Here is a 24469-nt window from a genome sequence, read left to right on the forward strand (position 1 = left end):
CTCTGAACTCTCACTTTTCTCAATCAAAAGAATTTGAGTGATCATAGAATCGTACAGCTGGAAGGGACCCAGAGTCATCTATCTAGTTCAACCCCCTGCAACGCAGGAATCATAGCCAAGAAAGGAATGTCCTTTCAAATTTTTCCATGAAAGAGTTTCTTTGCTATTGTGCTCGCAAGCAAAGCTCCTCACTCAGAGAAGCCTTGGATAACTCCAAAGGATGTTCCACTTCAGGCTAGTGGCTCAGGAGTCCTTTACATGACCACTGTGTATGGTCACTGTTGGGAAAACTTGCAAATGGGGGGGGTGTTTTCTGTCTGCAAACACTCAACACTTAGGCACCATTTGGTTATCAGCTTATGTAGAAGTGGGTGTCATTCAAAGAGGACCCCTATTCCTATTTTACCAAACACAAGGTAGATAGCCATGTTGATCTGACACAGTTGAAATATATATAAAAAATTAAAATAAAAAAATTGTCCAGTAGCACCTTAGAGACCAACTAAGTTTGTTCTTGGTACAGTGGTACCTTGGGTTACAGGCACTTCAGGTTACAGATGCTTCAGGTTACAGACTCCGCTAACCCAGAAATAGTACCTTGGGTTAAGAACTTTGCTTCAGGATGAGAACAGAAATCGCGCAGTGGCAGCGGAAGGCCCCATTAGCTAAAGTGGTGCTTCAGGTTAAGAACAGTTTCAGGTTAAGAATGGATCTGCAGAATGAATTAAGTTCTTAACCCGAGGTACTACTGTATAAGCTTTTGTGTGCATGCACACTTCTTCAGATCTGAAGAAGTGTGTATCTAAAGAAGTGTGCATGCACACGAAAGCTTATACTAAGAACAAACTTAATTGGTCTCTAAGGTGCTACTAGGGATGCGGGTGGCACTGTGGGTTAAACCACAGAGCCCAGGACTTGCCGATCAGAAGGTCGGCGGTTCGAATCCCCGTGACGGGGTGAGCTCCCGTTGCTCGGTCCCTGCTCCTGCCAACCTAGCAGTTCAAAAGCACGTCAAAGTGCAAGTAGATAAATAGGTACCGCTCTGGCGGGAAGGTAAACGCCGTTTCCATGAGCTGCTCTGGTTCTCCAGAAGTGGCTTAGTCATGCTGGCCACATGACCCGGAATCTGTACGCCGGCTCTCTTGGCCAGTAAAGCGAGATGAGCACCGCAACCCCAGAGTCGGCCACGACTGGACTTAATGGTCAGGGGTCCCTTTACCTTTACCTTAAGGTGCTACTGGACAATTTTTAATTTTTATTTTTTTTTGTATATTACCAAACACAAATGCATCTCAAGAGATCTTTTGGACCACATCAGCGAAATCGAGGGGGTGGGGTCTTGTCATCTGGGCAGCCAAGGACCTCCATACACACTGCCTAGGCTTGCACCCTGGGATGGTCATTTTGGTGCTGTTAGCATAGTGGTTTGACTTCACTCCCGGAGGCACACACTTCATTGTCTCTCGAGACAGATGCCAACGACTACAACAACTCAAATGATTTCTGCAGTGAATCTCCTGCAGTGACTTGACTGGTAGCCCATGCAAGAATCTTGTAGATATGGTGGACGGTTCTTATTTTATTGAGCTGAAAACAAAGTAAGAGGCAAAACTATACACAGAAATATCTGATCCACCCGTCATAAAAAGCAGGACCGGCCAAACCGTTTGACATAATTAACCTAATGAGCAAAATATACAAAATCCACAAAGCCAATAAGAGGATCAAAGCAATGTTGAGCTGCTCTTCTTCCAGTGCCAAGGATTAAGAGAGGCTCTTCTTCAGACTGCGGGATTCAGAATGTGATTGCATTTCTGATACACAAGATGGCATTTGGAAGTCCAGGGCCAGAAAGCTCAAGTCTTGGGGGAACAGAAACGAAACTGGGACAAAAAGACACACAAGCATCCCAACACTGAAGGAACATCTGCTTGTTGAAACTGAGGTTCTGATCAAATGCTCAGTGGAAATGGGGAATCATGTAGTTTGTTGACTAAACAGACTCTTGATGCAGTTGCACAAAATGGTATTTGGGTTTAAGAAAAAAGACGTAGTACCTGCATTTCTTGTAAAAACACTTACTTGGTCTCAAACCAGTTTGCCTTCCTGCGTTTCCCCAAGGAATCCTGAACATTGCACTTTGGCAAAGGTTTACTAGGAATGCTTAGCTCACTTGTACCATTTCCAGAATTCCTTAGGCAGCAGGCAGTGTCCATAGGCTTCAGCTTTTTGTTTTACAAAGGACTAAGAACTGCCAGCCAATAAAAAAGCAGTCGGAAAGGAAAAACACTACAAAGCTCAACCAGTCTACTGTGCAAAAAAGAGACGATCACCGCAGACCAAGAGGGAGCAACACATATGCCAAGGGCTAACATCAACCAACCATCGGTCTCGCCATTTATAATAAATACATGATATTTAAATACAACTCATTTCAAACTGTCAGGAAATCGCTGCCAGGCAAGACAGGGTTCAGGATAAATATGGGGAAGAGGAAGCACAGAAGACTTCTGTGACTTGGTTACGTAAGGCAAACAAGCTTAGCTGAAGGGCTTTGCCAACGCTGCAGATTGACCCAGACGTCAGACAGAATACTCACCCCCAATTCTTGGACCCCACCCTATTTAATAGCAGCTGCCCTTAGACAATCAGTTTTACAAGTGCTCAAGATGATCGCTCAAAAGGAACAAAAATCAAATGGCAGAACTGCTCAGCAAGATGTCCACAGTAGCTTAAGGATATTGCAGATGACGTCCAACAAACAGCCGAGGAGTGAAACGCTCTCGTGCCTATCTCAACATCCCCCAGTCTACAGAGGAGGAGCAATTCCAGGCTACTGTTAAAAGCTACGGCAAGGATGAAACTCAAGGGCAGGAAAAACCCCAGAGAGAGCCAGGTGGCTGATGAATGCCAAACTCATTAGTTGCTACGGGGGTTGGTGGTCACTTTTTGTAACCTTGCAAAGTTCGTTTCATATAAAAATAGAGCTCTTTTAAAAATCTGTATAAAAAGAAAAGCCCTAAAGGGCAGCTTTTCAAATTGGAGGTGAAGAAAAATGTATGTGACTGGAACCCATGTGTGCCACATGGAACCCCTAGAGAGATCACTGCTTCTAAGATTTGAGATCCCTTGTACAGGGCGAAACTGAGATGCTGTAGTGTTGCTTCCAGGGGCTTATGAACGCAGACAGGGGTTAAAACGCCACCAGGGATACAACTAGCTTGTCGAGTTGACAGTTGCAGTCACAACTTGAGAAGAAATAGACCCTGATGTTCCCCAAATGTTTTGGGGCTTTCTGCTCCCATCAGCTCCAGCTGACTTGGCCAGTGGTCAGGGATGATGGGAGCGATGGTTCCGAAACATCTGGAGGGCACCAGGTTGGGGGAGACTGCTCCAGGGCTATTTTATGACAGTGCCATATGGGGAAAGTTGAAGAACGGAAACAAGGCCAAAGTGTCACATCCGTATGGGGTCAACAAATGCAACTGATGTGGCAGAGACAATTCTACAATTTAGTGCTTTAAATGGTAGGGATGGAGAGTGTCCAGGGAAGACGGTGCCTCCTAGGACATCTAATGGAATCATCTTTGTCCATGGGAAAAGCTTGTGGGATGAGCTGCACCTGGAAAACAGCATACTGGAAATCTGGGCAGATTCTCTCCTAGGAAAGGCCTGCAAAACGGGAGGCAGCTGGAATCTTGGATCTTTGCTCAAAGCAGATTGTACATTTATGGTCCCCACATGGATTCTTTCAAAGGGAATTGTTCCAGCACTAACAAACCACAGTGGAACCTTCCTTCTGTAACAAGTGGGAACAAGAAAAGGGGAAGCTCTGTCTACCTGGGACCAACATGGGATACCACTGATTATGGCTTCTACAGACACCCAGCTGGTTCACATCTCAGAAACAGAGGCGACCCAGCTTCTACTTTGGGGTCAGAAGAGGAAAACAAAGGGGCTTAGGAGGAGGAGGCTGTGAGCTCCGACGCTGCTAAGCAGGATCAGAGTTGCAGCAGTAAGCTGCCCATGACGTCTGGAGCGGAGATGTCCATGCCACAGACCATTGGCACCATAGCTTAGGACTGCAAGCCAAAAGATAATTGCTCTAGTTTCTATTTGACACCGACAAGAAAGCAGCTTGTCCTAAGAGCCAAGGCTGGGGAACACTAGGACCTCTCTGCCTCCTGCAAGGTGAACCACAGGTGGAAGGAAGAACTGATCTGGCACTGATGCCACTCTGAGCTGTTCGGATCACAGCGGAGGTGAAGGCATTTTCTCCTGCACAGCCAGCCAACTGTGCAAACTGTAAAAGAGAACGGCTGGCAGAGAGACAGAGTGCCACCGGCCTGCTAGTCGATGTGTCATTAATCTCAGGTGTCCTAGCAAGAGAAAGGAAATGTCACAGGGGGATGGAGGGAGAGGAGAGAAAAGGGGTCAAAAGGACTCCCCTTTCTGCCAACGCAACAAGCCAAGCAAATTTGCCAGAAGTTATCTGTATGTGAAACGCTGCCCTTTTGAGGTATGAGCGGCCTCAAAACTACCGGGGGTGGAATTACACTGCTCCATTGTGACGCTCAGCATCACCCTCAGAGGCAAACAAACAATGGAATTACGAAGTGGGACGGATACATTCTCCCTCCACCACAACTTCTGCTACTCTCCCAAAATCAGGACGTTTTATTGAGAAGGGATTTCATCTAGGTGATGGAATGGCTTTGCCTTCTATCCCTTGCATCTTATTTCCAGCATCTTTCATGATCTGGTCCCCAAAGTTATCCTTCAACGTTAGGGGAGGGAACTTTCCCTCTGTGCTGCCCACATATTCACATTCATAGCCTGGAATGGCCACAGCAGGAAAAACAGCCGGCCAAGGTTTATGGCTCTGAAAATCCAGGAAGCGGAGGAGTTACGTTCTTTCCCCTGTATGTACAACTGCTGTTATTAAGAGTATTTTTGGGATGACGACAAGGAACTCTGGGCAGAAGGCCATAAATTAAACACTCAGATCACCCATGCATCACCTGGCTGTACCACAAATGTCTAGTTATTATAACTTAAGAACTTAGAACTAACTTTGCTCACTACTAACTTTGCTCATTTTGCTCCATTTCTGTTCAAAGTCCAGCCACGTTTTTGTATTGCTCTGGTTCACATGTTCTCACGTACCAGCAGTTAAGAAATCCCATTACCTTTAGGGGTGGGGAGAGGCAATGGCAAACACCAACCGGAGTCTTAGCTGGGAGGTTTAGATAAGGTTAGCCTGTTTCCTTCCCACCCTGGGCTTCTTTTCTGCTCCAAAGGTCCTTGGCCTGTGGCGTTTCCCCCTCTCCTATTCCATACCTTGCCCACCTTTGCTCCTCTGCCCCTCTCTGCCCCGTGCGCACCACCTTCCTAAAAGCGAAAGACTGGCTGTAGTGATCAAAGGGCCCCAGGAAGAGGGACTCTCTTTTATTGAGTGGGAAACGACACCGTCTATCTCCAGGGCCTGCTTTGCAGGCTGCTGCTGCTGAGGGAGCGGGTGGAGAGGGCCACCGCTGTGTTGGTGGTGGGCAGGTTCTGGCTGCTTCGCACGGCGGTGGCTTTGGAGTCTCGAGCTGAAGAACCACGGCTAAGACGGGCTGTAAGAGAGGAAGCAGAGCAGGAGGGTGAGAGAGGCAAGCTGGCCTCTGGCTAAGCAACCCGGCCATCTCCTACCGCCACCGACAAGGCACAGCTTGGGACACAGCTTGGGTCCTTTCCCCTCTTTTGCCCCTGAACCTCTTTGCTCCACTCAACGTTAAAACTTAGGCTGTAAGCTTCTCATGGCCAGAGTCTGTCTTCTGGGGGCTTATGTTGATCCTGCAACTGTGATGATATATATATTGAATTGCTGTATTGAATTGCTGTGTGCGGCAGCTAGACTGGTGACTGGGAGCGGCCGCCGATACCATATAACACCGGTTTTGAAAGACCTACATTGGCTCCCAGTACGTTTCCGAGAACAATTCAAAGTGTTGGTGCTGACCTTTAAAGCCCTAAACGGCCTCGGCCCAGTATACCTGAAGGAGCGTCTCCACCCCCATCGTTCTACCCGGACTCTGAGGTCCAGCACCAAGGGCCTTCTGGCGGTTCCCTCACTGCAAGAAGCCAAGTTACAGGGAACCAGGCAGAGGGCCTTCTCGGTAGTGGCACCCGCTCTGTGGAACGCCCTCCCGTCAGATGTCAAAGAGAAAAATAACTACGAAACTTTTAGAAGACATCTGAAGGCAGCCCTGTTTAGGGAAGCTTTTAATGTTTAATAGGTTATTGTATTTTAGTGTTTTGTTGGTAGCTGCCCAGAGTGGCTGGGGAAACCCAGCCAGATGGGTGGGGTATAAATAATAATAATAATAATAATAATAATAATAATTTATTATTATTATTATTATTATTATTATTATTATTATTGGGTTGGTTTTAACTGATGTTCTTAGCGTGTGTTTTACTGACTGCAAGTTTTTTTGAGTGTTTTAAGAAACACCAGAGCAGTAATTCAGAAGTTTTACATTTACCATTCTTTCTGACAGACAGAAATTCAGCAGGTGGGGAGGAAGTCAGTCATTGAAATTAATATGCATTGCTAACTTAGGTCCATAAATTTCATTTGGTCTATTCTATGAGTATGACTAACATCAGAAACAACCCATTATAATGGATTGCTTTGAAGTCATTTCTGCACCAGGGAGAGTAATTTTAGCCTCCCATCTCCCCCGCCCGGACTTGTCCCATATTTTGCCTGACCAAAGGTGACAACCCCAGCTGTAGGAGACAGACAGCTAAGTCTTACTGGCGGAATCTGTCGGAAGTTGCTCCTCTTCTAGATAGTACTGTATCTTTTGTAGATCCTCTGCTGTAAATCTCCATTTATTCTCAGCGGGCGGGGGGAGGGGCTGCCTGGGAGTGGCTCTTTTCCGGGCGGTCCCAGGCTGGCTGGCCGATAGGCAAGAGGAAGGAAATGTGCCAGTTACCAGACCTTCGGGGATTTTCTGAGCGACGACTCTGAGACCTGGCAGGCAAGGAAGAAGGAGATTCTGACAACGCAGTCCGGCTCGACACCTTCCGATGTTACTCTGAAGGTGCTAAAGGCTGATTTAGAATGAAGCCTCAGCCTATATCGGCATGGTCCATTGCACATTTAGCACTGGAAATGGAGGCAGTGCACATATCACTCTCTCTCTGCCCTGCTGGACAAGGGAATACGGTGGGAAAAAAATACAGCTGCCTGTTCATTGAAACACTGAGGAAGCAGGGACGAAATGAGGTTTCTGTGTTCAGGGCGAATGTGCTATGCACAGCTCTTTTAAAAGAGAAACTCAGATATATACAAAGTGTGCTTGGTGATTTGCATAACTAGACAGGTCACAAAAGCAGAATTTGGGGCAATTTTGGCATGTGGTTTTGACCTAATTAGCCGAGCCTATTAAACTGGTTTGATCTTTCCAGAAATTTAGCTCTTTAGGCACGTTCATGTGCAAGCATAGCCACCAGGGCACATCACTGTACTATATGCAACGCATGTCAGTTCTCCAGAGATCACATTGCAAAGTGACCTCTGTGTGTGAGAGCGGGAGAAGAGGGAGAATAGATTTGATATCTGAAACTAGCAGATACAGTGGTGCCCCGCAAGACGAATGCCTCGCAAGACGTATAACTCACTAGACGAAAGAGTTTTCCGTTTTGGAGGTGCTTCGCAAAACGAATTTCCTATGGGCTTGCTTCGCAAGACGAAAATGTCTTGCGAGTTCCTGCGGGTTTTTTCCCCTCCCCCCCCCCTTTTTCTAAGCCGCTAAGCCGCTTATCCGCTAAGCCGATAAGCCGCTAAAAGCCGCTAAAAGCTGTTAAACCGCTAATAGCGCTAATCCGCTAAGCTGTCAATGGGCTTGCTTCGCAAGACGAAAAAACCGCTAGACGAAGAGACTCGCGGAACGGATTCTTTTCGTCTTGTGAGGCACCACTGTAATTATCCTGGAAATTCCAGGGCTTCCTACCTCCAGAGAGCATGAACAAGTTTTCAAAACCCCTTTCACACATGGTGGTAGCAGCTTGGCTCGCTACTCTCTCGTCGTCGTCGTACAGAATGATGATCTTTCCATGAGCGTTTTTCTGGCGGGCGGAGATGCTAAGGCTTGTAGAATCAACGGAAGTGGGAAGAGAACAAGATGGTGGCCAAGCCCCCCCCCCCCCCCCGCCCGCCATCCTCAAGCGTTTAGGGATGTCAAGGTAGCAGTGCCTGACAGCTCACTCCAACGGCAGGTGAGGGGCACCTAGGCTTCGAGAAGTGAGATTTGGACACAAGCGTCAACACTTTCTCTCAAGGGAAACCGAGGTCAGTAGCCTCAACATTCGGTTGCTGTCAAAGACTGGCAAGCAACAGCTCTCGACTCCATCAAAAAACATGAAAACTCAAATTCTGTATTCGGAAGTGAGCTAAATTAGGTAACATCCCTGGACATTTTAAATGAGGATAGTCTGTGTCTCCTTTTAGTCCTGGGGATAAGGAATAGGACTGGGAGGAAAGATGATGGATAGTTTATTATAAGGTAAAGGGGCCCCTGACCATTAGGCCCAGTCGTGATCGACTCTGGGGTTACGGTGCTCATCTCGCTTTACTGGCCGAGGGAGCCGGCGTACAGCTTCCGGGTCATGTGGCCAGCATGACTAAGCTGCTTCTGGCAAACCAGAGCAGTGCACAGAAACGCCGTTTACCTTCCCACCGGAGCTGTACATATTTATCTCCTTGCACCTTGACGTGCTTTCGAACTTCTAGGTTGGCAGGCAGGAGCAGGGACCAAGCAACAGGAGCTCACCCTGTTGCGGGGATTCGAACCACCGACCTTCTGATCGGCAAGTCCTAGGCTCTGTGGTTTAACCCACAGCGTCACCCGCATCTCCTCTCCTTAATGGTGTGAGAGGGTGCATGTCCGGGGATGTTGTGGAGAGGAAGGATCATAGACTGATAAGTAGGAGGTGGGGGGGCAGCAAAAGCTCCACATATTGGACATTGGCTTATGCCCAAGTCACACCCCGGGCAGGCATCCTGGAGCCCCAATGCTTCATCTCTCTCCACCCTTCAGATCCCTGAAATTTTCCCCATCGGCCTTGATCTCCATGGGGTTCCAGACCCACATATGCAAAGGAAACATGGATCTGGAAGACATACTGTGGGGAAAGCAGCGAAATATGATGATCAAGTGGATCTGAGCACAGAACTGAGCTTTCCTCAAAGGGAACGTTACAGGACCGTGAGCTTCGTTTCCTGTGGGGTCAGGGCTCCTGATCAAGCTGTGCATTTGAAGTAGAAATAGCGGCAGAACACCAAGAGGCTTCTTTGGATGAAGGATACATATTCCAAAATGTTATTTGTATAGGGATTCATGGTTCTGGACAGCGTGGCGATTGGGTAGGAGTAAGCTGCAAAGGGAAGAGAAAAGCAAGCTTAGAACAGAAGAGAGAAACTAAGCAGGCCTGTTCTACAGCTGACAAAACACACACACACACAAAATCATATTGGAATCGTGAGCATCCATTTGGAGGTGGGAGGATGGTTCTCTAGCTCTTAAGGTAGGACAATGCTGGACAAAAGAAGCCAGAGCAGAGGCTTAGCGGTCCATCCACTTCCAAGCAAGAGCAGCAGTGCCAGGCAAAGAACCCCAGTGTGAGAAGACACCTTGACCATTCTTTCCTCTTTCAGTTCACTAGCTAAGACAGGGAATATTAATAATAGTAATAATAGTAGTAGTAGTAGTAGTAATAATAATAATAATAATAATAATAATAATAATAATAATTTATTATTTATACCCTGCCCATCTGGCTGGGTTTCCCCAGCCACTCTGGGCGGCTACCAACAAAACACTAAAATACAATAACCTATTAAACATTAAAAGCTTCCCTAAAGAGGGCTGCCTTCAGATGTCTTTTAAGGAGAAGATAGCTGCTTATTTCCTTCACATCTGGTGGGAGGGCGTTCCATAGGGCGGGTGCCACTACCGAGAAGGCCCTCTGCCTGGTTCCCTGTAACTTGGCTTCTTGCAGTAAGGGAACTGCCAGAAGGCCCTTGGAGCTGGACCTCAGTGTCCGGGCAGAACGATGGAGGCGGAGACACTCCTTCAGGTATACTGGGCCGAAGCCATTTAGGGCTTTCAAGGTCAGCACCAACACTTTGAACTGTGCTCGGAAAAGGGAAAGGGGAGGGAAAGAGAAAATGCTGATCACACCAGTGAATTTATTTTTCTTCATAAAGCTCAGCAGAAGCCCTGCTTTCTTTCTCTCACTGGGACTGAAACTGGGATGGTGGAACTCCAACATATGCATGCCAGTTGTACAGATCTGCTGCTGAAGCAGATGGGCCAAATACCTCTTCCAGGATGCCTTCTCCTACTGAGGGAGGAGGCCAAGCCTAGGAGACAGACTTGCAGCTTGGACTGCATTTGTAAACCGCTCCCCCCGCCCTTTCCTGATGTGGTCACCTCTGGTATCAAGGAGTGCGGTAGGACCCCCAGTCTTACAGAGTTGCTTCTAAGCAGGCTCAGTGTCTGCAGATAGCAAATCCCAGAGGAGGAAGCCTGTTACTTGTGGACAGCACAAATGACTCAGAAACCTGTGTTAATCTTTAAGCAGCTTTTTGTGATTTTTAAAAGACATCTGAAGGCTAAGTTTTTAGTGTCAGATGTTGTACTAGGTTTTTACTATTTCTTGCTGGGCAGCATATAAATGAATGAATGAATGAAATGCTATTGTTATGCTTTGTGGGCCAGAGTCCACTTTGTCAGGTGCACAAAATTATCACCTGAGCAGGTAAGTGTGGTGACTGCTCTGAGATCTGTGGATGAAGGGCAGTATACAAATTGAATATATAAATAAAATAGTATATTATCACATTGGTGACTTTACAGAATGAATTCATGCAGTGGTGATTGGGGAGTCAGTTGCTCATTGCCTTCTCCTGAGCTAGAAAACAGCCTGCAGTTCTTGGAGCTCTTTTTAGGAAGCCATGTGTCAGGGGACTGCCATCGGTACGGGGAGGGAGGGAGGCAGGGGGCCTCCGAAACTCCTGAGGAGCAGTTCCTCTTCCAGCGGTGGGAAAAGCCACACCTCCAGTGGAGAAGAGAGGGAAGGGGCCAGCCAAGCGAGGAGAGGGCTGGAGGATGCTGCTGAGAACCCCAGAGCCTCACCTCGCCAGGCTGGCCAGGAGGGACGCACGCCACCTTGTGCAGAAGGGTGAAATGCAAGGAGGGGAGGAGGAGGCTTGGGGTGCCAAAGTTCTTATGTTGGGGGAGAAGCCGGAAGGGGCTACTCCTGGATTCTGCAAGTGACTGAGACGGACATGAACTTGGTAGATCTGCACTGTAAATAGTTTGCACAATAAAACCTGCAAAAGCCAGGTCGGAGTCATGAGCAACCACCACCGCCATCTGACGGGGGAGTCAAAAGGCATCAGCAGATGTAAGTTGGAATACTGGAAGCAGCTCTTGCCTTCAGAGAAGGTGGACACCTCCACAACATTCTCTGCAGTTTGCAGGCTGCTTTGTCCATTCTGGTTTTCTCTAAAGGTGATCAACCTCTGCAAGAGGGGGGATGCTTATGGTGCACCCCCACTCATACAACCCTTGGGGTGACGCTCTGGCTGCCTCACCTCCCACTATGTGGCACTGCTCAAAGGCATCCCGTTCTCGCACGTCCAGCAGCAGGTAGGGGCAGTCAGGGTAAGGTCTGTCTTTCGCAAAGTTTTCCGTTTTCTTCGGGGCATCTCTCCCCAGGTCCAGCTCACCCACGCCACTGATGACACTGGGAGAAAGAGGAGCCATTAACTTCAGGATAAAGGCACAATAAGGACCGCCGTCAGCCTGTCAGGTCAAAATACCATATTTTTCGCTCTGTAAGACGCACTTTTTCCCTCCTAAAAAGTAAGGGGAAATGTGTGTGTGTCTTATGGAGCGAATGCAGGCTGCGCCGCTATCCCAGAAGCCAGAACACCGAGAGGGATTGCTGCACAGTTATATCCCTCTTGCTGTTCTGGCTTCTGGGATTCAGAATTTTTTTTTTCTTGTTTTCCTCCTCCAAAAACTAGTTGCGTCTTATGGTCTGGTGCGTCCTACAGAGTGAAAAATATGGTAGTATGTTTCTGTGGTTATCAGTGCTAGGCAGACGCTGATCAAAGGAGCCAGCAATTTAGTGACAGACAGACACTGCCCTCCGAGTTCAGAACAGACAGCAATCCAGCCAGTTTCCTAGGTGATGAATCCTGTAACCCCTTAAGATCACGGGGGAGGTTGTGCTCCTGGTGCCAATGACTAAGAGCATCTGAAGATACCCTAACCTACTCTACAGGGTTCCTGCAAAGATAAAATGGGAGAGCAAAGACATAGAATGATTCCTTGAACTTAATGGGAAAAGGTGAGGTTAAATATAAGGACAGGGACGTGGGTGGCGCTGTGGGTTAAACCACATAGCCTAGGACTTGCCAATCAGAAGGTCGGCGGTTCGAATCCCCGTGATGGGGTGAGCTCCCGTTGCTCGGTCCCTGCTCCTGCCAACCTAGCAGTTCAAAAGCATGTCAAAGTGCAAGTAGATAAATAGGTACAGCTCTGGCGGGAAGGTAAACGGCGTTTCCGTGTGCTGCTCTGGTTTGCCAGAAGCAGCTTAGTCATGCTGGCCACATGACCTGGAAGCTGTACGCCGGCTCCCTCGGCCAGTAAAGCGAGATGAGCGCCACAACCCCAGAGTCTGTCACGACTGGACCTAATGGTCAGGGGTCCCTTTACCTTCAAATATAAGGACAAAAGCCCAGCTAGTCCAGGGGTGGGGGACATCTGGCCCGCAGGCCAAACGTGACCCACTAGGCTTCCCAACTTCGCCCACTGATCACTCCCCAATGCTTGTGAGAAGTTCACAAGCAGGGCATGAAAGTAGTAGCCCTCCTCCTGCTGTTTGTCCCCAGCAGATGGTATGAAGGTTCTTGAGATTCCATTTAGCTGATGGCTAACAGCCATTGATAGAAAAGGACACAGGTGCCCAGCTAGGATAAGGAGGGAGGCTTCTATGATCACAGTTGTTTGCTTTCCAACTCCTTTCTCATGGAAGCTTGCCTGATCAAGTCTCATCCAACTTTTTGGAAAGGCTATCAAACATGCCAAGAGCCCAGTGGACCTGCTTCAGCATTTTAAGCTGAAATACCATGTGTTGCTTCTGGAGTCTCATCTATTAGTATTAGCGGACTTCATCAAATTGCATCACTGATTTTTTCCAAACCCATCTTTGCAGGGAGCAAAGGGAATCATGGCAGGTGGAAGGAAGGAAGCCCGAGCACAGAGACAGACTCTTGGATACCTCTGCAGGGTGGAACGATATGACTCCCCGGCTCCGGTGTTGTTTATGAACAGGATGGGACTGGCTGGTTTGTCACCAGGGCTGCTTTTGCCATTGGTCTCTGCCGCCATGTCAGGGCTGTTATCTGTAGGAGCAGCATCGCCTTCTGAAACAGGGGTGAGGGGAAGGCAGATATTTCATTGAAAAAGATATTTATCTAAAAGCATTTCTGAATCTCTTAAGACCTTTGAATCTCTCAATGGTGTACAAAATGAGAAAAACAATAAAACAGAAATTTGGTAATAACAGGGTTTAGTCTGAGGAGTCAGGGTAAGTGCAGGGATAAGTTAGGCTGGGATTCTGCTGTAGAGGATGAGACAGAGGCTATCTCCAAAGCCTCTAGACTGTATGGACAATAAGCTTTCCAGAGATGTAGAAGTGCTCTTCTCGCCTTGTAGCACATGATTATATTTGCATTCATTTGCTCACAGGAAACCAAATTTTCAGCACTTGCCAAATCCCAAAGCCTCCAGCTAGGAACAGAACCAGCACCCATTGGACAGTGTTTGTGATATCGCTGATGACAAGACACAATGCCCACTATTTGGCATGCATCTATCTCCGTGATAATCTTTTAACTTTTAACAAGTGCTTACTTTGTCACATAAGAACCCAAACAGTTGCTTAAATAAGGAAAAAAAGCAGTAAGCAGACCTCTGTGTGGGGAAAGGTCGTAGCCCAGCGGCAGAGGACATGCTTTATATAAGCAGAACATCCCAGGTTTGATACTAAAACAGGATCTCAGGTCATAGGTCGGGGGAAACCAAGTAGCCAGCGCCAGACAAAATGGACCACTGGCACAAAGTTACAAGGCAGGACTTTATGCCTACACGTCTTTCCTTGTAGCAGTATTCTACCATTTCCAAGAACCTTAAAAAAATGAATTTCTTAGAAGCCCCGGACCTTACCATCAAACTTCTGAATTTCCTCACATGGTACTTCTGAGTTTTCATCAGCTAGGGAAGCAACCTGGGTCACCTGTGGATTGACGCAAGGACATGGTCAAAAGCAGCTCAGCAAAAGGGTTGTTCTGGGACTCAGGAAGCAGCATCAGCCCAGAGGAAGGCCAGCCCTAGTGTGAGTTTTCATGGAATCACAGAATCCCGAGGGTCGTATTGAGGCATCTTTATTTGTGCTTCACATACTGTAGTTTAATATCAGGGTTGACACCTGAGGGGCCCAAGAACCCTTGAATCCTGCTAGTTGTCCAGGATATTAAACGATGAAAGTCTCATTTGCAAAAGTATGGCGAGCTCACAGATATGGGACACTTCAGGAAAAATGCAGTTTAAGGACAGAACATACCAGCTGGGCAAAAGTAGTCACTTTCAGTCTCTTGAAGAGCTCATCTTTCTTGTATCTGTAATCTGGAAAACAGTGAAGAGGTGTAATCTATAAGAAAACTTTGGCAGTACCATTGCATTAGTTCCATGTATTATACTTGTGTTCCGCTATTCTTCCAAAACTCATGAACCATTATTAGAAAAAGGTTACCAGACGTCCCCGTTTCCCGGGGACAGACCCCAGATTTACAAATCAGTCCCGTGACAAAACCCATCTATTTAGTAGGAAGTTGAAAAGTGTCCCAGGATTCATTTAAAAAAAATCTGGTAACCTCATCTTAGAATAAAATCCGATCTCACTCCCAACCACCTTGAACGGGATTGTGCAGGGAACAGAGTCCAAACCCCTCAGATCTACCCAACTAAAGATTCACCCAATTCCCAGGCCAATTCCCTCTCTCAAGGGTGGGGAAATCTGTGGCCTGCCATACATTATTGGACTCCCTTCATATCCCTGACCACTAGCCATGCTGGCTGGGTCTGGTGGGAGTTGCACGCCATCATCATCTGGAGGGTGACAGGTTCCTCAGCCCTGCACTATCTACTGCTGCCTTCACAGAGGGTTGGAGGTGGGATCCAAAAGGTCACCTAAGATAAGACCTCCTTCTAACCAAAGAAAGCCCTTCCTCAAATCAGGAGCACCAGTTACTTCATGCAATCCAGCCCACACTGAGCTAACAAGAAGAGGACAGAGCACACTGAAGCGCCAGCCGACATACAACTCTGAATGACATGAGAAAGCAAGGCAAGGATCACAACCACTCCATGGATATTCATAAGGTCAACATATACAAGACACTGCTAAACTGTGCATGACTGAACTTTGCTTTTCAGCTACCAACACCTTAAATGAAACAAGCTTAGCATCACCTGCCACGAAGTAAATATTTATTTATTATTTTCCCTGCCAGGCCTGGTCCAGGGGCATTATAAAAAGGATGGATATGGATATCCAACAATTTGCTGTCCTTAAGAAGAAGAGTTTGGATTTGATATCCCGCTTTATCACTACCCGAAGGAGTCTCAAAGCAGCTAACATTCTCCTTTCCCTTCCTCCCCTACAACAAACACTCTGTGAGGTGAGTGGGACTGAGAGACTTCAGAGAAGTGTGACTAGCCCAAGGTCACCCAGCAGCTGCATGTGGAGGAGCGGAGACGCGAACCCGGTTCCCCAGATTATGAATCTACCGCTCTTAACCACTACACCACACTGGCTCTCCTTAAGGGAAAAGAAGAAAATCTACAGCTCCCATCAGCACCAGCCAGCAGGGAGCTGTGGCCCAAAGCAGTTAGGGGCATCAGATAGAAGAGAAAATTAACAGAGCCACTTTGTCCCACAACATCAGCACAACATACCTGGAGCTAATTCAGAAGGTCCCTTTAAGGTTCCAGACATCTTGAAGCAAAGATTCAGAGACAACCAACATACAACTGTTCAGAAGAGTCTAGAACTCCTCAGGAGCAGCAAAACAAGATTTACGATGAAAAGAAAACTAGGTGGTTTGTTTCTCACCCGTCTCCACTAGATAGGCAAATGAGGACTACACCTGCTGGCTTCTCAGTTTTGATTTTCTAGCCTCGTAGCTGTTTTTCTCAAGTTACAGAAGAGACAGAGGCAACACTGTACCAGGCATTTAAGCCTGTGTCCAACTGGTGTCGTCTATCCATGAGAAATCAAAGATGGTTAGCAAATTATCTGAACCACACAAGGTGCTATTCACCACCGGCCCGGTGAGAGGGTACCTGCATCTAAGCTTCTTGAAGTGGGATTTAAAGAGAAAAAAAGAGTCTTTCACAAAAGAGGCACTCGGGTTTGCACAACAGGGAGTGCAGACGAAGAAAGGGACAGAAACACAACAAGTTTTGTAGCGGTGATACGACGAGACCGCTGCTAAGATTTCAGTACTCAAAAGCAATCTCTGAACAAAAGAATGTTGTGGAACAAAGTAACTTCATTTCTAGTTGACCAAAGCAATTGCAACTTAAAAAAAAGGAGTGCAGAGTGAGGAAAAGCCAAAACAGTTTTGTTTTTGAAAAATACACCTGAAATCCCTTTGTATTCTAAGTATGTAATGTGACTTGCTACTTGAACTGTACAAAGCTTAAAAAGACAGTTCTCAGAATTAATTAAGCTGAGAATCTTAGAATTCGTTTTGGAAAGCTTCCAGTCCCCATTTTTGCACAATGAAGTTCTGAAAATGCACGCAGTGACATAGGCACACTTTGGTGAAGATTAATCCCTGGACGTGACATTCCCTGAACAGAGATGCTTTGAATTTGGGTTGCGGGAGATCTCAGAATCATAGAATTGTAAAGTTGTAAGGGACCCTTAAAAGCAGAGACATCACCTTGCCAACAAAGGTCCGTATAGTTAAAGCAATGATTTTCCCAGTAGTGATGTATGGAAGTGAGAGCTGGACCGTAAAGAAGGCTGATCGCCAAAGAATGGATGCTTTTGAATTCTGGTGCTGGAGGAGACGCTTGAGAGTCCCATGGACTGCAAGAAGATCAAACCTCTCCATTCTGAAGGAAATCAGCCCTGAGTGCTCACTGGAAGGACAGATCCTGAAGCTGAGGCTCCAATACTTTGGCCACTTCATGAGAAGAGAAGACTCCCTGGAGAAGACCCTGATGTTGGGAAAGATGGAGGGCACAAGGAGAAGGGGACGGCAGAGGACGAGATGAGTTTGACCAAACTGCGAGAGGCAATGAAAGACAGGAGTGCCTGGCGTGTTCTGGTCCAGGGGGTCACAAAGAGTCGGACAGGACTAAACAACAACAACAAGGGAACCTGAGGCTCATCTAACCCAACTCCCTGCAATGTAGGAATCTCAGCCAGATCATACATGACAGCAACTGCAAATATGCCAACAATGTGTTAATTCCAGGACCCCTGCCCCCTGCTTGGGTGGGAACAATCCCAAGTCACATGGCAGAGCCTCAAAGTGCTAAACCTACTACAAAAAATTCTCCTGCACTGCCCACCCCGCACACAGCTCGATCTGTGGGCCTGAGTGAGTGGATTACAGAAGTCTATGTGGTGGTTGTGATGTTACTCACTTCTTTTGATCTCTTCCAGTTTTTCAGTGTATTTGGTCATACTGCTACCTACAAGAGAACAAACACCCAATGGTGAATCCTCTCCCACCAAAGATGTACGATTCATTCATTCCACAGCAATATAAATGTTGGGAAAATGTTGGGAGAAATCTTAACTGTTACCAAGGCCTCACCTCACCTGTTTATTCCAAGTTAATCCTATGCTCATAATCCTTAATGTGGATTAGTAGGGCTGGAAAATCATAGGCATCCAAAAATAGTTAATGCTAGGTCTGTGAGGCTTGAAATATATATTTTATTTATTGCATTTTAGTCCTGCTCTTCTTTCAAGGAGCTCGGGGTGGCAAACGTGTTTTCACCTGTCCCATCTGACTCTTGCAACAATCCTCTTAAATAAGTAGGGCTGAAATGAAATACTTTTCTAATACTTCCACTCCTGATTGCCTCATGGCAATTCTTATTCATCATAGGTGACCAAATACTTATGTTTACAAGCCTTCTCTAACAAGATTATCAAATGTGCTGACTTTCTAATAGCTTGTACTAAGTTTACTCTGAGATCTAAGTCACAAAAGCACATTATTACCTCATGATCTGACATCACAGCCCACAACCCTTGAAAGGTAACAACCTCAAGGATATAGGGGAAAAATTCCACGGATTGGACGTAGCAAGGGAAAGGTTTCTGTCTCACTTTTCTCCGATTAATACATTTCTATCCAAGCAGAGAGATGTTCACTTACCTGTGTCAAGGCGAGTTTTTACATGCTGGTATTTAGGATTCTGTGGGATCCTTTTGGTCAAAAACTGTTGTGTTTTTGAAAGAAAAAAGGAAAGAGAGAAACCTTCAGTATACACAACAGGTAACCCAAGTATGGAGTGAAGAACTGGAATGCCAGATGAGATCTGAACATAATTGCTGAAACAAGAGTGTAGCAAGAAATTTTGGGCAGTAGTAGTCCTAAACCCAAGAGCCAATATACTAAGATATGCAAAGAGGCAAATGGCATAAGACCACATTTTATCACAACACAAACTTTATTTCTTCCTCCAGCCTCTACCAAGGCCACACATTTATTACCCCTACTCTAACAGCTTTACTCCAGTTCAATCGCTGAGTTTAACCAAGGGGATCCTTTTTATTTATTTACCAAATATGCCATCCATCCTTACTATAGGAGTTTATTATGCTGGTCCTTTCTCCTCCCCTAGATTTGAGTCTGGGAGAGAGGAAAAGCAAGTCTTATTATTATAGGCCCATTCCACAATGTCCATGCACCATGCAGGGCTACAGGTCACAGTGATCTGTCGGTACCAATGTGACCCCCGAGACTCCCAGTGCACCTCAGGGAAATGTAGGATGAGGAGATGATCTAACAACCCAGCTGTCCCGTTGCTTCCAGTAATGCAGACTGACACAGGGTAGTGGTTTTAACAGGTCCCCAGGAACACTGGGGAGTTAGCAAGTCTACTTTAACTAATCATGGTGGGCTTCGTTCCTTTGAATAGGGGGCTCGAAGACTGCTGATCCTGGCTAGGTGGTGTTCAAACTACCACTCAGTCAGAGCAGCACTGGAAGGAACAGAGTGGCTGGGTTATTTGATCTCCTGGTTCCAAATGGACTCACAGCCTGCTAGGGCAAATAGATATCAGCACAGAAACGTAGACTGCCAGACGGCACACAGATATTGTGGCTTGAGCTCAGGCAATTACATGCCCTGGAAATGATTCTCTTCAGTTTGATTCCTATCAACTTTCAGCAAAAATGTAGGGCTGAAAAAATAACCCAGATTCCTAGGAGCCAGCATAAAAGTTATTGGTGCCTGTCCAAAGAGGCACCCAGTAGCTTTGCAGCCTTGTTCACTTGTCTGACTGGTAATGCCGTATTATATACAACTGCCTCAAAGGTCCATTCACATGATCCTGTTAAAATGGCAAATATTGAATCAAATAAATTATTTTAAACTACTCTCTCTCCTCCTCACAATGAGGTAGGTTGGCAAAGTATTTGTGTCATTGCTTCTCTCTCTCATGCACACACACACACACACACACACCACAGGTCCCTACCCAAAACTCTGCAGCAGCACAGAGAAGCAAGAATTCTGATATACATTCACAATGGAGTTTTCCCCAGGCCTGCTTGGAGATACTAGAGATTGAACCAGAGACGTTCTGCATTCAAAGCATCATGTGCTCCACCACTGATATGCAGCCTCCCTTCTGAACAGAGTGTCACAACCAATCATTAATTTAGTTATGTCTGACAACATAACGAATGAAAGCAGTTGTTTGGGTAGAACAATATTTCAGCAGGACTTTGCCACCAGCCCACTGCCATCTCAGTCCCGACCCTCCAAAGTCACTGCAGAGTCAGGGAACCTGTGGCTCTTTAAATGATACTGGACTCCAACTCCCATCAGCCCCAGCCGGTCTGGCCAATCAATGGTCAGAGATGGAGGGAGCTGTCTGGTCAATCAATGGTAAGGGATTCTGCCACCTTCCTTCTGACTTTAAAAAAAAAAAATGTTTTGGAAAGGAAGTTCAGTCTGGCCAATCAGTGGCCAGGGATGGAGGGAGCAACATCTGAAGGGCCACAGGTTTCCCACCCAGAGTCACATGTCATTCATAAAGCAATTTCAACACCCGTCCATTAAATCACCAATATGAGGTGGAAACCCAAAGCCAAGACAAGAGCTCAGTTAAAAGGATGCAGCAATCATGTAGTATGCGTTATGACTACCTACCCACCGACATGGTCAACCTAGTAAGCCTCCATCAATCACAGTGAGTTAAAAGTATGATGTCTCCAGACAGAGAAAATTCTTCCCCAGATCCCCTGCTGGAACTCAAACCCAGTCTCCAATATCCCACTGGCTCTCACATTCATTTTTTTTTAAAAAAATATTTATTAAAAATTTTAAGGGTTACAAAAAGCAAAAGTAAAAGTAATAACATCATATTAAACAAAAAACAAAACAACACATCACAATAAGAAAAAAAACAAAAAACAAAAAACACACAAAAAAACACAACTAATCCTCCCAACTTATCTTTCATTTGCTTGTTTCCTTGACCTCCTCACACCTCCCTTTTTTGTATTCTAATTCAGTTAACTATTTCAGCAAATCCTTTCCATCTTTTCCAATTTTTGTTCTGTAATTTATCTCAATATAATGTAACTTTCAGTTGGCATCACCAGTGTAACAGCAGGAAGTTTAAACAGTACCAATGATTTGGTACCTGCCTTCCACATCAGCGGAAGCAGGAAGCATCAATATGAGAAAGCCAGAGCTTTCTTTCCAAAACATGTTTTTTAAAGTCAGAATGAGGGTGGCAGCAGCACTGAATGTGCAACTCAGACACCTAAGACAAGATATTACAGCAGCCCTGCTGGATACAAGAGGTCTAGCACCCTGCTTCCTGTACCAGCCAATAGGATGCTTCTGAGAAGCTGGCAAGTTTGTCTCCTAGCAACTGCTCCTGGAAGGTATACTGCTCCTGACTGTGGAAGTTCCATACAGCCCGAGTGGCTAATGGCTACAAGAAGACCTCTCCCCTTCCACAAATGTATCTAGTGCCCTCTGAGAAGCCTGGGTTGAGGGAAACAACACCCCCCCCCCAAAAAAAAACCCATTTTTATTTTATCTCAGTTATTAAATTTGTATACCACTTTTCATCCGAAGCACGAAGGCGGATTCACAGCATAAAAACACAACATAGAAACACAGAACAAAAAAGGCGAATAGGAGAATAATACCCCCCTCCCACAATGAAAGAGTCTAGGGTAGGGGCTCCCTAGGGACTCAGATCCAGGGCTTATTGAGAACCCTCAATAAAGAAAGAGAAAAATATTTGACCCACCCCTTCCCCCCAAAAAGTGGGGGGGGGGAGAGCAGCCTCTTTGGGGAACACCCCCCCATATTACAAAATCCAAGGTCGGCAGGTGACATTAATATGTGAGAGAGAGAGAAAAAGAAGGAAGGAAGGAAGGAAGGAAGGAAGAAAGAAAGGCTACTCTTCTTTTTCTTAGGCAGGTCCAGTGTTGCTTGAGATACTACTATCTCAAGTATTATTATTTTTTTCTCTTTTCCTTCTCCTCCTGCGACGAGGCTACATTTTAATATTTTAATGTTCCATTATTTTAATGTTGTATTTTATTTTTGTTTTTAAGTTTGTAATCAGTCATCTTGTTTTTATTCTTGCTTGTAAGCCGCCCTGAGCCCGGCTTTGGCTGGGGAGGGCGGGGTATAAATTTTTATTTATACCCCGCCCTCCCCAGCCAAGGCCGGGCTCAGGGCGGCTTACAAGCAAGAATAAAAACAAGTCGAATGAATACAACTTAAAAACAAGATTAAAATACAACATTATTATTATTATTATTTTATTATTTATATCCCGCCCATCTGGCTGGGCCTTCCCAGCCACTCTACTACTATTAGTAGTAGTATTAGTAAAAGGTAAAGGTAAAGGTACCCCTGCCCGTACGGGCCAGTCTTGCCAGACTCTGGGGTTGTGCGCCCATCTCACTTAAGAGGCCAGGGGCCAGCGCTGTCCGGAGACACTTCCGGGTCACGTGGCCAGCGTGACATCGCTGCTCTGGCCAGAGCCAGAGCCAGAGCCAGAGCCGCACACGGAAACGCCGTTTACCTTCCCGCTGGTAAGCGGTCCCTATTTATCTACTTGCACCCGGAGGTGCTTTCGAACTGCTAGGTTGGCAGGCGCTGGGACCGAGCAGCGGGAGCGCACCCCGCCGCAGGGATTCGAACCGCCGACCTTTCGATCGGCAAGCCCTAGTAATAATAATAATTTTTATTTATACCCTGCCCTCCCCAGCCAAGGCCGGGCTCAGGGCGGCTTACAAGCAAGAATAAAAACAAGTCGAATGAATACAACTTAAAAACAAGATTAAAATACAACATCATCATCATCATCATTATTATTATTATTATTATTATTATTATTTATATCCCGCCCATCTGGCTGGGCCTTCCCAGCCACTCTACTACTATTAGTAGTAGTATTAGTAGGTTGGTATTATAACATTTATTAAAATAAGGCTATGAGTTAATAGAAACAGCAAAGAATTAAAAGGCAAGCTATGCAAAAAACCAACATTAAAACATTAAAACACAGAGGGGACCCCGCCTAAAATGAGGACCACAACCCCCCCCCTAAAAAAAGGGAGTTTGAGGGAGAGCCCCCCCCAAAGGGGGGAGAAAAGGCGCCATAGCTGGGCTTCGGGGGGGGGGTCGTCGGGGGGGCACCCCAAAAAAAAGAGGGCGACCCCCCCACACACACAACACCCCGTTTTGGCTTCGTGAGGGGGGAGAGCAGAGAGGCGACGGGGTCTCCCGGGGCTCCCCGCAGGGGCCGAGCCCTCACCTCAGGGTCCCCGATGCGCCTCCTCGCCGACATCCTGCCCAACTGTCAGCGTCGCCTTCCCACCGCGCCGCCCCCTCCCCTCGCGCCCGCCCCCCGCGCGCCCCTGGACCAATCCCCGCCTCTCCGGCCGGCGTGCCGACGCCCCGATTGGCCCGCCTCTCGCCGCGCAGAGAGCCAACCAGCGCTCTCCCGCGCGCTCTCCCTCTTAAAATCCTTTGTGAGGGTGTTTGCGGCGTGTGCTTTAAAGTCCCGGCGCGTAGGCGAGGAGGCGCCGCGCGTGCGCACCGTAAAAAAAAAGAAAAAAAAGAGGCGTCTGTGGTTACCGCGGCAACGCCGGGACGCCTCCGCGTGAGGTGGGATTGTGACGTCATGTGCCCTGCCGCTGGTGTCCTTCCGCCGGAGGCTCTGAGATGAAGAAGAGGGTCCTTTAGAAAAATAGTGCCGGAGGATTTTGGGGGGCGGCCGGGCGAGGGGTGCTTCTGGTGTCTTGTGTCCGGCCGTGGGCTTCCAGCTGGGGTACTGGGTTGCGTCTGCCGGGAACAGAATGTTAATCTACATAGATTTCTGGAGGGCTGGGGAGTGCGGGGTATAAATAATAATAATAATAATAATAATAATAATAATAATAATAATAATTAATAAATGAGATCTGTTGCACCATCAATATGTAACGTGTCAATTTTATTATTTGTGTATTTATTACATTTATATTCTGCCAAGGCACCCAAAGTTAGTTACAATTTTAAGTTACTGAAACATATACTGTAGATATAAAATATGGGCACCACAGCTTTTGCCTTCCCTCAGGGCATGCAGGTCTTAAGTCACTTCAGGGGTGGTGGGATTTGTTGTTGTTTAGTCATTTAGTCGTGTCCGACTCTTCGTGACCCCCTGGACCAGAGCACGTCAGTGGCTCCTGTCTTCCATTACCTCCCGCAGTTTGGTCAGACTCATGCTGGTCTCTTCGAGAACACTGTCCCACCATCTCGTCCTCTGCCGTCCCCTTCTCCTTGTGCCCTCTATCTTTCCCAACATCAGGGTCTTCTCCAGGGAGTCTTCTCTTCTCAGGAGGTGGCCAAAGTCTTGGAGCCTCAGCTTCAGGATCTGTCCTTCCAGTGAGCACTCAGGGCTGATTTCCTTCAGAATGGAGAGGTTTGATCTTCTTGCAGTCCATGGGACTCTCAAGAGTCTCCTCCAGCACCAGAATTCAAAAGCATCCATTCTTTGGCGATCAGCCTTCTTTACGGTCCACATGAAGGGAAACGCCTAACACCGGAGACAGATTTCGAGAGCGT

The 24469-nt window shown here is 46.8% G+C and overlaps 1 protein-coding gene and 1 long non-coding RNA gene across 2 annotated transcripts in view; one reads left to right on the top strand and one right to left on the bottom strand.

The window, feature by feature from the left end:
• LOC307225311 overlaps positions 1 to 24469 on the top strand; it is a 323071-nt gene that overhangs the window by 54672 nt on the left and 243930 nt on the right. The gene's annotated exons all lie outside the window — the stretch shown is intronic.
• CEP41 (centrosomal protein 41) lies at positions 5413 to 23255 on the bottom strand. Its single transcript, XM_079992943.1, has 11 exons — positions 23175 to 23255; positions 18533 to 18596; positions 17790 to 17837; positions 14692 to 14753; positions 14295 to 14364; positions 13348 to 13492; positions 11654 to 11805; positions 9362 to 9429; positions 8007 to 8121; positions 6806 to 7024; positions 5413 to 5618 (listed from the first exon to the last, which is right to left on the bottom strand). Exons 1-11 carry the CDS (start codon positions 23205 to 23207, stop codon positions 5473 to 5475), a joined length of 1122 nt encoding a protein of 373 aa, XP_079849069.1. The 5' UTR covers positions 23208 to 23255; the 3' UTR covers positions 5413 to 5472.

This window comes from Podarcis cretensis (genome assembly GCF_951804945.1).
Source record: "Podarcis cretensis genome assembly, chromosome: 10".
Classification (NCBI taxonomy): domain Eukaryota; kingdom Metazoa; phylum Chordata; class Lepidosauria; order Squamata; family Lacertidae; genus Podarcis; species Podarcis cretensis.